This window comes from Gavia stellata, chromosome 28, assembly GCF_030936135.1.
Source record: "Gavia stellata isolate bGavSte3 chromosome 28, bGavSte3.hap2, whole genome shotgun sequence".
In the NCBI taxonomy this organism is placed as follows: Eukaryota; Metazoa; Chordata; class Aves; order Gaviiformes; family Gaviidae; genus Gavia; species Gavia stellata.
Genome location: NC_082621.1, coordinates 3,995,630 through 4,010,275, shown reverse-complemented (window position 1 = coordinate 4,010,275; position 14,646 = coordinate 3,995,630). Strand labels below are relative to the sequence as shown.

At 44.9% G+C, this 14,646-nt stretch overlaps 1 protein-coding gene across 3 annotated transcripts in view; it reads left to right on the top strand.

Annotated features, from left to right (window-relative positions):
• The window catches only part of TANC2 (tetratricopeptide repeat, ankyrin repeat and coiled-coil containing 2), a 213,662-nt gene that overhangs the window by 157,002 nt on the left and 42,014 nt on the right, over positions 1–14,646 (top strand). For all 3 annotated transcript variants that reach the window (XM_059830270.1, XM_059830271.1, XM_059830269.1), the window contains 3 exons: positions 4,664–4,895; positions 8,579–8,745; positions 10,768–11,375. In XM_059830270.1, coding sequence (XP_059686253.1) covers positions 4,664–4,895; positions 8,579–8,745; positions 10,768–11,375 — 1,007 coding nt within the window. The remainder of the gene's footprint in view (positions 1–4,663; positions 4,896–8,578; positions 8,746–10,767; positions 11,376–14,646) is intronic.

Here is a 14,646-nt window from a genome sequence, read left to right as displayed (position 1 = left end):
CACTGTCCTTCCAGCCTTTCTCATATTACTGTTATCTCTGCTTTTCCTGGCATGTCATCATCTCCCCCTCCTCTCTCTTTTCTTTTCCCCCCTTCACAGTTCAGTCTCTTCTCACCCTCTGTGCTTTATAGGTGATACACAATCTCTTTTGTGCCTCATTTTTTTCCGCTCTCTGTGCCCTCTCTAGCCTCTTCTCCTGCTGTGTTCGTGCAGCTCTTCCCCTCCTCTTCCACTGGCGTTTTCCGGTATCCTTGGAATAGCTGTTTTGCTTTTAACACACGCGTGTCTTCCTTTTTCTTCCAGCAGCTGTTTTCCTAGGTCCTGACCTGTATGAGGAAATCTCCCTGTTTTTTTCTGATTTCATGGAATTCTTCCATATCTGCTCAGCTGAGCCCAAGCCAGGTGAAATCGGTAGCTTGGCCTTGGAGATCCGCAGCGCAGCTCGCATGGCCGTGATTTAGAAAAGCATTTTTGCATGGGAAGGAGAGCTGCCAGGGAGGTGGTGGAGTCACCATCGCTGGAGGGGTTCAAGGAACGTGTGGACGTGGCACTGCGGGACATGGTTTAGTGGGCATGGTGGGGTTGGGTTGATGGTTGGATTTGATGGTCTTACAGGTCTTTTCCAACCTTAGTGATTCTGTGAAAGTTGTACGGCGTCTGCATGTCAGTATGGGACGCTGTTGCCAAGTCCTGCATCCAAGAAAGGGGTGGGTGAAGGAGTGAACCTGAAGAGAAGGAGAGCAGAGAGGGTGGTAGGGATGGGGGATGTTACGTGAGGCTGGCTGAAGGGAGACATGGAAGTGGTTGTGGCAGAAAGGAGAGAGTAGGATGGCTGGCGTTGGAAAGGTTGGGAGAAGACACTCCTGAAGACCTATTGGATTTAACACCTGAAGAGAGTATGAATAATGTCTTTCATAATTCTGGTTTAGCAGTTAAGAAGATGAAGTTTGTGTCATTTCTAGATGAGAGTTTTGGTGCTCCTTGACCCCACTGCAGGAGAGAATGGGGTTGTGTTGAATGTTAGCCATGGTCTGTTAAAGGCAGTGCTCTGCCTTCACTGCGTCTGGTGTTTCTCAAGACTTATAACACATAATTCATGTTTAAAAAAATTGGCTACCAAAAAGCCCATGGTAAATGTACTTCTTTGGTGCGTAGCCAGCTAGACTTTCCAGATCAGTTTAGGAGAGGAGGTAATCATTGGAAGTAAAATATGCATCACACAAGTGTGAATTATTTTGAAGCTCCCTTTTAAGCAAGAAAGGAAATGATACAAGTTTGTAACTTTTGGCATTTGATATTTAATATAAACAACAGAATGCCTTGGTTTCTCAGCATGGAGTCACTCAATTTGTCAACACTGCGTTCTCAGCCCTTACAAAAATGACACAAACAGATATTTTGAACAGTTCTCTTGATCTAGGTGTTCCTTTTCCCATCCTTCGTTGTAATCCACTTCTCTTGCGTTAGGGTTGCTTATAGGCGTTGTATACTTAATGTTTGCAATCCAGGGATTTAAATTTAATCAAACTTTAGAGCAAGGAATTTTTCGGCTTCCATCTTCATAAACGTCATTTAACAAACCTGATAGCTGAAATAAAGGTTTAAAAGTTCTGGAAGTCCAATTTAGTGTTTATAGTGTTTAGTGCTATGTGATGACAAAGTTCAGATTGAAACTATGATGAGAAAAATTAAGCCTTAAGTTGCGTCAGACAAAAATAAATGTTTACTGGTGACAACATCAAGGCATGCCCATACCTTTGGAAGAGCGTGCTGTTCCCTGGCGATTTCATTTATTGTAACACAGTTTCTACATAAAAAAAAATGTTTAATTCGAGGATTGTGTTTATGATGAGAGATGGTTGGAACTTTTTCAAGCAGTTTTTTAAAGCAAAGTAATTTGGTTTATGGAAAGTGAAGCTCTTATTGAGAGCACACCTTTTTCAATTAAATTTTCTTCCCAGGCTTATACACTTCCAGGCTTATATACTTCTTATTTTTATTTCTTGGATGTACTTCATGGCTTGTCCAGCCAAGCAAAAGGACTGATAACACCCCAGAATTACAACTAGCATACAGAGTGGTCATTTCGGATGCAGAGCAAGGTCTGGACATGGTCTCCCTTATCTTAGAAGAGAATCCTAAGCAGTGGAGATGGTAATCCATCCCTCTTGCTGGATACTTGAGCAATTAATAAAGTATATAACGTGAAATAATTGGGAAGAGACCTTCCCCAGAGCATTAGTGGCCAGGTATTAAAGGCATTCACCTGATAGGGGGGAGAAGGAACAGGGTTTGAACCTGTGTGGGGATGAGCCTCGTGAACACCAAGCCGTTGGTCGTCCTGAAGTCCCTTTCATTCACTTTCCACTTTAACCCTGGTCTCGTTCCCAAGGGTGGAACAGGGAAATGCTTTGAAACCTTGAAAAGTTTTACAGGATGAGAAGACTGTTTCCCACCCAACTCTGGTTGTGTAACTCTGCGTAACTCTGATTTCTAGCACCAGGCTCAGCTTGCAGCACTGGCTTTTGGCAGTATCTCTTTGATTTGAAGATAGAGAAAATGCCATGGAGAATAAATAACATCAAGATGAAATTTTGGCGCAGTTGCATTTCTGAGAACATCATAATGCCTTTCCTTTAGTTGCCTTTCAAAAATCTTCCTTGCTTACTGGTTTAGCTTCAGATCCACCTGTTAAGCATTGCGTTTATCCTACTGTTGAGGTTTAATACACCAGTGAATCCAGCACAAGGATCAAGACATACGTACATATGTGAAGGGGCTTAATTGAGTTGTAACCGTATGTATGTCCCAGTACCCAGCAGTGACCATTCCCTTCATGGGTACTAGGTGTGTCTCCCTGACGTGGCTCTTTAGATTCCTGGAAGAAGTTAATTGGCCTCTTGTAAAAAGGAGACTATTTTTGTGTCTACACAGCTATTGTGTAGGAAGTAAGAGCTCTGCATACTGCAATTCGGTTTCTGTTACTGGGAACCTGATATCAAGGGACAGCCGCTTAAGAACTTTATACTGTGGAACCCACAAGTTATTATCCCCAAATAAATAGGATTGTTGAAAAGAAATCACTACCTTTATTATTACTTTACCCAGTGCTGTTCGCTAAGGGAATATATTATATTTTAACTGGCTGGTAGGAAAAATTCTGTTAGGAATTTGGAGGTATCCATTAAAGCTTAAGCATATGTATTAGGGCTTGATGCTTGAAATAACAGCCTAGCTTTATCATCGCTGTATGCATCACACCTCATTTTGACTGTGAAAGGAAATTATTGCATTATACCCCATCGGTAATTTCATATATTTCTATTTAAAATGAAAAGCCAGCGCTGAGCCAGCAGTGTGCGAGGACCCCACAGCCCGATGTTTTAATTTCTCGGTGCCGTCCTTTGCGGTGGCAGAGCTCGGAGGCGGGATACGCCACCCCGTCCATCCGCCGTGAAGCCTGCTGCAACACGAGGGCTGGTTATTGCAGGTGGAAAGCTGGAAAGCCTTAATCACGGCCAACGGCCGTGGGCAATGTTTCAGCCGAGCTCACAAGGCTTCCAGAGAGGCCACAGCGATCTCGTGTGCGCAGTGTCCTCAGTTATATTGTCCTTTCCAAGTTCAGAAGTGTGGTTTATTTTGCAATATTGGTATTCTGTGCTGCACTGCTCCAGGGCGGTGGTGGGTTTGGTACAAAACTGATCCCACCTGCTTTGCTGGGATATTTTCGGCTACTATCACATTTGAAAAGAAAACGCAGTGAGTGGGAGCTGGAGGAAAGCTTTTTCACCTGGCAGAGGCTTGCCCCAATGGCCAGGCTGTGCCGTGGGGGGGCCGGTGCCAGCAAGGGAGCGGGAGGAGCTGGTGCCCGGAGCGGTACTGGAGCAGCCTGCCGAGTGCTTTATAAGCAGAGAGGGATTTTCTGGGCCTTTTTTTAATATTGCAAAAGAAAATAGGAAAGTTGGCAGGCTGAACTGAGAAGATATCACCGGTTTTCTGCTTATTTTAATAAGTGGGGAGAATTTAGTGGGTTCTAGCAGAGTTAGCCGAGCTGGGAAAATCAGGTGACCTGGGAAAAGAGGAAGGTTTCCTTTTTTTTTTAAATTGAATTGATATTCTGAATGAAGAGCGGGATCACAGTGGATGAGTAGTGTACTGTAAGCCTGACATTCCCCCCCGTTCACAGGAGTCTGTCGTTTGCAGATGCTACCTTGCTGTAAGGTGCTCAGCGAGTGCTCTCTGCCTGCTTCTGCAGAGCTTGACATTTGAAAACAGCAAATAAAAAGTAAGTTGAAGAAAACAATCACAAGTTACTACTGACACTAAGTCCTTAAAGGGAGCTCGGAGCACAATCCTATCGCTCCCTGCTCAGCACGGTGTTTCAGATGTGTCAGTTACTGTCACTGTCCATCTCTGTGAGCAGCTACAGCGTAATTTCATTTATTCCTCAAGTTGCAGGTCCAGTCATTTTTCAGGATCAGTGCCTGTTTTTACCAACTGATTTGTCTGGATTCTTGTCACGGGTAGTTAACACTCAGTACTCTTAAAGACTTCGCCCGCCGGAATACATCAAACTCACCAAACGAAAAACTGCTGCTTTTAACAACTTGTCTGACTTGTGTCTGATGAAGATGCATTTTTTTGTTCTTTTTCTCTTTGCTAGGTTGTCGCTTATCACTACTGCCAGGCTGATAATGCCTACACCTGCCTGGTGCCAGAGTTTGTGCACAACGTGGCCGCCCTGCTCTGCCGCTCGCCGCAGTTCGTTGCCTACAGGGAGCAGCTCCTGCGAGAGCCCCACCTGCAGAGCATGCTCAGCCTCAGGTCCTGCGTGCAAGACCCCATGGCCTCCTTCCGGAGGGGAGTCCTGGAGCCCTTGGAAAATCTGCACAAAGGTATTGTAATGTCACTCCCCACACTTGCCCTGAGCTCCAGCACACCCTTTTTTATTATTAAAATGCTGCTTAGTTGCATCTGGGCTTTTCAACGAAGCGATAGATTAATCCTCCTGCATCACGTCTGAAGAGCTGCAGGGAAGAGGTGAGATCTGGAGAAGCTGAGAATATGCCATTGTGCTTGTTTGGAATCACGCGGAATCACAAAATCATTACGGTTGGAAAAGACCTTTAAGATCAACAAGTCCAACCATCACCCCAACCCCACCATGCCCACTAAACCATGTCCCGCAGTGCCACGTCCACACGTTCCTTGAACCCCTCCAGGGATGGTGACTCCACCACCTCCCTGGGCAGCCTCTTCCAATGCTTCACCACTCTCTCCGTAAAGACGTTTTTCCTAATATCCAGCCTGAACCTCCCCTGGCGCAACTTGAGGCCATTCCCTCTCGTTCTATCACTTGTCACTTGGGAGAAGAGGCCAACACCCACCTCCCCACAACCCCCTTTCAGGGAGTTGTAGAGAGCGATGAGGTCTCCCCTCAGCCTCCTCTTCTCCAGACTGAACACCCCCAGCTCCCTCAGCCGCTCCTCATCAGACTTGTGCTCCAGACCCCTCACCAGCTCCGTCGCCCTTCTCTGGACACACTCCAGCACCTCAATGTCCTTCTTGTAGTGAGGGGCCCAAAACTGAACACAGCATTTGAGGTGCGGCCTCACCAGTGCCAAGTACAGGGACACGATCACTGCCCTAGAGGGGAAGCGAGGGGTTAAACACCCCTCTCCTCCTGGTGTGCGTTTCAGGGCCGTAGATGAAATGCTAACGACAGCATGCGCTTGGCTTTCTGTTTTCTTGCTTTCTTCCACATCCCAAACGTGGCCTCACAGTTCTGAAGGTTGCAAACAAGCAACAATTTCCACGCACAGCTGCGCTCATGGCAGTGTGGTCTGATTTATTTGTTTAGGGGCTGAACGTTTTTCCCTTTCGCTGCCATTATTTAGTGGGCTTTAGAGAATTTGAAGCTTTCACAAAAAGAGCTGATAACGTAAAAGTCCATAGATACCCCGTGTAAAGCTTCTAGGGCAACTGGTAACAAGCCTCATCCTGATTACAGATTTCAGAGCTCTTCTAATGCAGCATTGGTTTTGTCTCCTTTTCTTTCTTTCCTCTGCAAGTTGTAACTAATGCGTTGTGACAATCGCTAAATTTAAGATCTTTGCTCGTTGCCATGAAAACTGTCAGAGCGTTGCAGAGTTCAGGACTCTCTTGTCCTGCAAAACGGTGTTTATTAAAACAGCGTGCTGCAACTTGGCTGCAAAAATAGTTCAGATAATTTTCTGTTACCGCCCTACTTATGACAGTGCGGGAGCCAACGTGAAATCAGTGCAGCTTCTACCACTTTCAAAGCCCTGTTGATCAAATGAGCTCTTCAAAACACCGTGTCCAAACTCTGAGCAGCAGCATCTGGGTCCAACACGCATGCTTCCACCAGGCACAAAGCACGCGTAGAGCCAGCACAGCTCGACAGCCATTGACTTTCCTGGCATGGAGAAATGTCGCTGTAGGAGTAGCATGGCTACTCTTTCCTACCAACACTCTTGGCAAAAAAAAGATACATTTAGGAACCGCTGCTCTAAAGGAAAATAATTCGTGGTTATTACAGTAACTCATTGGGAGGTATTCCAGCTCTTGAATTCAGAGCATTTTGGCGGACGCTTATTTTTCTTGCTGAGCAGGTTGACCCCCATCTGGTCCTAAGTTCTGGGGGGTGGAAAAATTTTCTATAAAAGTTTTTTTTCCCCCCTCTTGGGCTCTGTGCTCAACACAGCTCCAATGGAGCCAATGATCAGCACTCCCATCTTTCAGCCTTGCTGATGGAGAATTCTGGCAAGTTAATTTGCACCAAGTGTTTTGTCACAAAATGAACAGTGTCTGGAAATTGGTTTTAAAATATATAATGTTTAAGACTCTGTAAATATATCAGCAGGTCTTTTACAAGGTGCTGTTGAAGCTTTAATGCTACTGGGACAAAATTATTGCGCAGCCGTTAATGGTGAATGTCACTGAGAAAGTTAGATTCATGTTTCTCAAATATATGTATTTTTTTTCATCTCAAGGAATCTAAATAATATATAAGAGAACAACATTCTGATTCTTCCCCTACTCCCTGCTTTCTCCTTGCTCCCTCAGGCTTTATGAGAAACATGAGATGTGGGTATAAAACTCAGGCACTATATTCACTCTATTTCAGAGAGTCATAAAGTGTGTTTTCTAGTGTACCCAATAATCTTACTGAGAAGTTAACTGAAGAAGGATCTATCGTAATTTCAGTACAAAATATGTGTTTTTCATATGGATATTAACAGTATGTTAGGAAATAAATGCAACTTGGTAACGTAAGGCAAGGACAAGATGGGATTTCGATGCTCGGCAGTACCAAACACAAGGTGTTTATGGATTTCTGTTCTCCCTGGAACGCCACAGAGACTGCCTATGTCATCGATGAACATTTTGGGCTGGGTTTTCATAGAAAATTTCCTGATGCAATTTAAAGTCAAAGGGAAAAGCTAACCTGCTGTTGGGAATACTGAGCTTTTTGATTTGTGAGCAGGATTTGTCCATAGTACTTTACAAAGGAGAGCAAACTTTATAGAGGTCAGAATCTGTAGTACCTGTTCATAGCGTATGCCAACAACAGACTCTTGTTTCCCACTCGTTTTTAAGTTTATTAGGCAAGATTACCTTTGAGAAGATACCACTTGAGCTTAAGATGCATGTCCAAAAGAATCTATATCATTAGTTATAAAGCTATACTGAGCTCTCAGCATCTCACGTAGAAACACTGACTTCATTGTCTACATCAGTTTGGTTAAATGTATTCACCAGCGGCAAAAATACCCTGTTTAAAAAGTCTGTAATTTGCCTTTTGTAGGATCTTTTTTATTCCCCCCCGACTCGTTTATAAAAGAGCTTTGGCCACAGACTTGTGATCAAACTCCTTTACAATCCAGGAAGCTCAGAGTCGTTTTGAGCAGTCTCTGCTCAACAGAGGTTGTAACCTCCAAAACGTTGAATGACCAGGCAGCCCCACGCGTGCAGGCTGATGGGGTACTGCTCTCAGATAATTGTTCTGCCTGTGAATCAGATTTGCTTTGATTTCAAAACACTTGCCCAGACCTCAGTTGATCAAGAAGCCAGTGCCCAAAGTGCAGATCGGAAGGGTCTAGAGGTATTGGGGAGGTGAATTTCTTGGTGAACCTTCATTTAGCAGTTGCAAAAATTAAGACAGGCTGAGATCAGGATGAGGGCTTAATTCCAAAACTGTAGAGAACTGCTAATAATGTGTTGATTAAAACTTATTAGAAAGATACCAATTCACATCAAATAACTTTGGACTCTGTGGAAGAGGGAATTTTTAAAAAGATGAGTAGCTCTTTCATCTGTGGGATATCACAGTTGTGTGTGTCGTAACTAAAATACTCATTTATAAGAATTGAAATTGTGTATGTGTGAGCCTACCTCTGTGTATACGTGCAATTAATGTATCCTAAGAAAGGTGCTGCTACTGTGTCTTTTTTCTTCTTTAGCATCTGATGATGCTTTAAAACACTGTAGTGACTTTGCAGTACATGACAGTCGCGTGTCTAGCCTCTCAAATAAATGCTTTTTCTCTTTCTCTCAGAGAGGAAGATCCCTGATGAAGATTTCATCATATTAATTGATGGTTTAAATGAGGCTGAATTTCACAAGCCAGATTATGGAGACACCATAGTATCATTCCTGAGCAAAATGATTGGAAAATTCCCTTCCTGGCTGAAGCTGGTAGTGACGGTCAGGACAAGTCTACAGGTATGCTGAGACCAAGAATTGTGATAAACTGTGTCATTGTCATGGTGGGCTTTGATAAAGATCTCAGTGGATATCTGGATTTGCTTAAGACCCTTTATTTCGGGTTATCCTTTTGCCTTTTTTTGTACTTGGATTTACATTCACGTCCCCAGACTCACTCTACAGTGGTGCAGCATCGCTTATTCCTGGCAATAAATGTTCATCAGCAAATAGTTCAGTTCGTTTCGGTGAGACAGCTCGCGTGCCAACGGGCTACTTACTCCCCGAGCGTGTTAGGAGGGAAGGGCCTGATGTCTGCAGCCTGTGCTGCTGGAGAACCTCCTCTCCTCCGTGTGAACGGGCGAAGGAGTGCGTACCTTCATACCCCTTCTGCGTGAGCCGCAGCGTGAGGGTGTGATCGTTTCAGCCTGGGGGAGCCGATGTCAGGCCAAGACATTATTCAGCTCAGTGAAGAATATCTTGAGCAGGCGCTAAAGCTCGAAGCCGAATGTTGTTTGGGTTAGTCTTAAGTATTCTTGGTTTAGTTAGCAGCTGGGCAGGTTTTTGCCTTCAGCCTGTCCTTAGCTACTGCTCACCACTCTCTTGGCATAAGGATTAAGCTGACCTTAGATTGTTGGCTCAACTGCTCGTCTGAATGGAGCAAGCTGGGAAGCAAACACAGTGACCCAGTTAGGGCAGATCTGCTCTTTCAACTGTTTCGCAGTAGAGCTGGTTGATTTGCAGCATCGCTTGTGGGAACATTCACACTGAGCGTCGGAGCCAGGAGCCCAGGGGAGGCAGACGTCAGAGGGACGAGACGCGCGTTTGGGAGCCAGCTCAGAACCACTCTTCAGCTGGACCAGCTGGTCTGGGCAGAAAGGCATGTCTGCAGCTCTACGTTTCTCATTTTTTCATTATTAGCCATTTTTTCATTAGCACAGGGCTGCACAGTTCATTTTTATGGAGCTCTGTTAAGCAGTTTTACTGAGATTTGCTAATATTTACTGAGATGCACAGGTTGATTTAGTGTGGCCCTCCTGGCAGGGAGCTGAGTGCTGGTTCCAGCTCCATCAAGACAGCCAACTGCTGCACGCTGCCTTTGTAGCTGGGAACGGCAGCCGCTCCCCAAGACACCAGGAGAGCACGGGCTATCTGCTGTTTTGTGCCACAGTTCTTATTTTGCTCAGTAATGGAGCAGATTAAACATCACTTGGAAGAAATCTTTTTGTAATTGTAGGTAAATTGCATCCCTATGACTTGAATTCCTCATTTAATTAGGGCTTTTGCAGCCCTAGGGTTTCCATTGCAAGCTTTAGTTTTGCACTGTGCTCACCCTCTTTATTTTGCTGGAGAATTGATGGCTTTTCCTGCAACTGCCTTGTCCAGCTCCGTTGCGTCATTTCTCCCTGCTTCACAGTGACTGAGAGCCCATGACGCAAGAATTCCTTTGGAAAGGCCTTTGATGATCTTTGGTTTGTGTTGCATAAGCATCATCCGTGCAGATGAGAGAATCCCTGGCCACACTATCCTGCAGCAGATAGATGTATTTATTTTGCGCTGGAAAATACTCGCTGTTATCTGTTCTGATGTTTCCGTGCGTTTCCCTGTTAATAGCAGCTGTGTGATACTGGGGAGGTACTTAGCTCAGCTGCAGCAAAATTTCTTCTGGCCTCAGATCTGTCATCTGGTTGTCCGTTGCCTCTGACATGACGGCAGAAGAGGTGGCATGTCGATACGTGGTTGGGATGGGGCAGGAATAACAAGGGCACTGCTATGTGTGAATTTTCCAGGGCTTTCTATGGATGCGGTATTAGGAACAGCGTCCTTCATTTTTATTTCAGTCATGTTTCACATGCAACCTGCTTGATTATAGATGAGATTGTGAGGTCCTGAGGGCACAAACTGCCATCTTGTGTGCTTGCCCTGATGGAAGAGATCTTAAAGGAGTCTCAGAGGTGCTGTTGTAATATGAATTACGTTTACTTAATGAATAATAAACGCTGCCAGCATGAGTATCCTTTTTTTTTCTTTCTTTCTTTGTAGGAAATAATTAAGCTGTTGCCCTTCCACAGAATATTTTTGGATAGACTGGAAGAGAATGAAGCCATAGACCAGGACCTGCAGGCATATATCCTTCATCGGATACACAGCAGCTCGGAGATCCAGAACAACATCTCGCTTAACGGCAAAATGGACAACACTACGTTTGCCAAACTCAGTTCTCACCTCAAGACCTTGAGCCAAGGGTCCTATCTGTACCTAAAACTCACTTTTGATCTCATAGAGAAAGGATACCTAGTACTAAAAAGCTCCAGCTACAAAGTAGTCCCAGTGTCTCTGTCAGAAGTTTACCTGTTGCAGTGCAATATGAAGTTCCCCACGCAGTCTTCCTTTGATCGGGTTATGCCTCTCTTGAATGTGGCAGTGGCATCTCTGCATCCATTAACAGATGAACATATTTTTCAGGCCATTAATGCAGGTAACATTGAGGGCACTTTGGAGTGGGATGACTTTCAGCAGAGGATGGAGAACCTTTCTATGTTTCTTATCAAACGTAGAGATATGACGCGAATGTTTGTTCATCCCTCTTTCCGAGAATGGCTTATTTGGAGAGAAGAAGGTGAAAAGACCAAGTTTCTTTGTGATCCTAGGTAAGCAAACGCTCTGAGAAATCAGAGTTTACAAATGTGTTCATCTCATACTATTATCTGAATCATTTCATTTTATGAGGTTGCACATGGATGTGGCTCACCTGACTTTGGTCTGTCTACGCTGTAGATCTCTGTCTGTACTAGTCACCTCAGATCTTTATGTTGTTCATGGAAAGAAATAAGCACTGCCTGGGCACACAACTGACCCGGCAAACCTAGTAGTCATCTTCAGAATGAGATCAGCTGTTCCTGGGGGGGGGCCCAAGTTAACTAGCTCCCGTACAGGCATCCCCAGGGATGGCTGCATTTTGGCAGATTACTCGTGCCAGCTCGGTCTGGAGAAGGGGAATCATCCTCCCTTTCTCCAAAAGTACCAAAACCACGTGAAGTAGAGGATAAGGAGATGAAGGATGAAGAGTGTGGATACATCTTTTGCAGTTGGCTTCTTTTTGAAGTTGTGTTCCTCGTAGTCCTACTACATGTCTTTTTGAAAGCACAATAAGAAACGAATCAGGCTCTAGCAATTTTGGACTGTAAATGCATCCATAATCTCTGTCCTGATAGCAGCTGAGTTCCTGGCTTAGCTCACAGGGAACGGAATTTAATCATGGTTAGATTTATATTCTCTAAACCCAATGATCACTATGAACAACGTTATCTTTGTTTCTACTGAAGAGTGGAAACAGACGCTCTTGCCTGTAATTCTAGTAGTTTATCCCCATAAGCTTTGCTCCATTTGGCCTGCCCGTTTCTTAAAATATGATTATAAAAATCAGGGAAAGTCTTGGATTCAAGGCCGTGTCAGTGCATCTCCCAGACCTTATGGTCAGTCTGAAGAAAATATGATGGTATCTGCTGGAACCAAATAGCCACCTGGCTGATTAAAGCAGCTGTAGCTGTTAGCGCTGTCAGAGTAATTTACCACTTTAAATTTTGTGGTAAACAGGCTGCAGTAGAAAAATACTACATAGCTCCTCCCAACGGGCATCTTCTCTGGTTTAGTAGGTTCTGCACAATAGTCCTATCGAGTGAACCCTTTGTAAAGCAGCTCACAGCAGCAGGTGTCTTTATAGCAATCAATGTTAGTTATTTAATATCCTTCCTCGGAGTCATTAAGTGCTTGTCACTGTGTAATGCTTTTCCACCCTGTTTGCATGCCTGTGCGGCGCTTACACCTATGGAGCTGAGAGCTTTCTCCCTCCCAGTCGCTCCCACCCGGCGCTACTGGTTTTGTCTGGCCCCTGCGGTTTTGGCTGGCCTGGCTGTAAGAGAGCTTGTCGTCAGCCGGGCGAGCGGATGACAGCCGGCATGCCGGGCAATTATCACTAATCACACAGCACTTGCCATAACGACCCATAGCGAGAGCAACTCGGAAAAATCACTACTTCCCTTCATTACCACGAAAAGAAAATTAAGGTGCAGGGTGCTTACCTGGGGGGTAAGACACCCGGGTGTGCTGGGTGCTGCGTGTGGTAGCAATGCATACGGCTAGGTAACGGCGGGGGCTTTGGTCCTCTGGGTCCAGAAATACTCCTCTTCATCCTCACAGCGATGGGTAAGGGCATTCTCAGCATACCAGATTCAGGATGAAACTCAAACGTGCTCCATTTTAGGTGGTTTTGCACTGAAACCAGGCGTGCAACCGTGTGCGATTTTAGCATGAAGGTGCAAATCAGCCCGTATTTGCTCGGCAAGTCACCAGCGATGTCATAGATCTCTGCTCAGGGTTCGGGTTTGTGCTGACTTTCATGAACGTCACGAACACGTCACGCTGCCCTCAAGACCATTCAGGAGACTTTCAGGCATCACTTTTGATCCCGTATGTGCCATTTCACGTGATAAATTACTGGTGACTTTAAAGCGTACAGGGAACGCTCACGCTTTTTGCAGGCAGGGAATCCCTGCAGAGCTAACCCGACTCAGCTCCTTGCCACTGGTGGAAAAGAGGTTGCAATGAACGTAACGGGCTCCCACTGCCTTGAGAATGATTCCATACGTACTGGAGGACTAATAAATATCTCTAATGTATGATGTGCACTAATTGCATTATACTCTGATGGTAGATAATGAACCAGGATACATTTCAGTGATTAATAGAGAGGACCCCCTGAGATTCAGCTATTGTGCTCCTCAAAATCCTCCTGTCCAGCTCTTGGGGAAGAGCTAATATTGAGATGTTGAGCTCAGAGCCTGGTAAACCCTTAGCAACGATTAAGATAAGTAATGATTTTTCATTTTATTTCTTCTAAAAGAAGCACAGCTTGCCCCTGCCGGAGCTCGTAGGAGTAGCCTATGGAAATTTGCCTGTGTCTGGTTTGTTCACAGCAAGTTTGTTTTCTTTCTGCTCACTTGGAAATTGAGAAGACACGACAACTGTATGGACCGCTCCTCAAGTTCATGGTCTGGCGCTGCAGAAATGCGCCGTCGATGTGAAGCTTGTTGACCTTGCCACGTCGATACGCAGAGTCAGGTTGCTGAGACTGATTTTTTCTGCAGGAGAAGAGCTTTGAAGTGAAATGTGGTTTTGTGAAGCTGCTCTTAATTGACTTACCCTGACAGAGCGTCCAGGTGTGAGGACATTACAAAGGAAATTGGGATAATGGGCCTCATGTCCGCGGCACTGCAACTGGGGTAATCTTCCACGTTTCATTAATGAGAGTGCGTTCCCATGTTCTTGGAAGCACGGAAAAGAGGGGAGAGGAAGAACACAATGTCCAGAAATTGCCACATTTTTCTGCGCTTTTAAGTTGAACAGCAGATCTCCAAATTTTTGTGTTGGCTGTTGAGATGCTAACGCTCCTCTTTGAACACTCACCATGCGTTTGCTGTCCAAAGCAAAGGCTAATTGGCATCGAAAGGGAACGCTATCGCTGCAGGCGCTCCCGCAGGGGAACCCCCCCAGCATCCACCGTTGTTCAATAACAGGGCGCCAAAAAAACGGTTGTCGGAGCGTTTAACCAGCAGTAATGACTTCCCCAGCCTGTCAGTGTAGCACTATTAACCAAGCATCTTAGTTGACAAATAACATAAAACATTTTAGGGAAAGACCCAATCCTTTGTAACTGGTGCTTGGAGAAAGTGGTTATTATTGTACATTCACTCTTACGCTTGTATTTCTTAACCTAAATTCTGTTATAATGCTGTGCTGTTTTCTGCCTAGACTTAATCAGAAGCTTCCATGCAATTATTTTTCATGCTTTTACAAAGCTAATAAAATGTTTTATCCCTGTGCTGCTGATGAAGGGACTGTGAGAGAGACAGAAGTGATCTG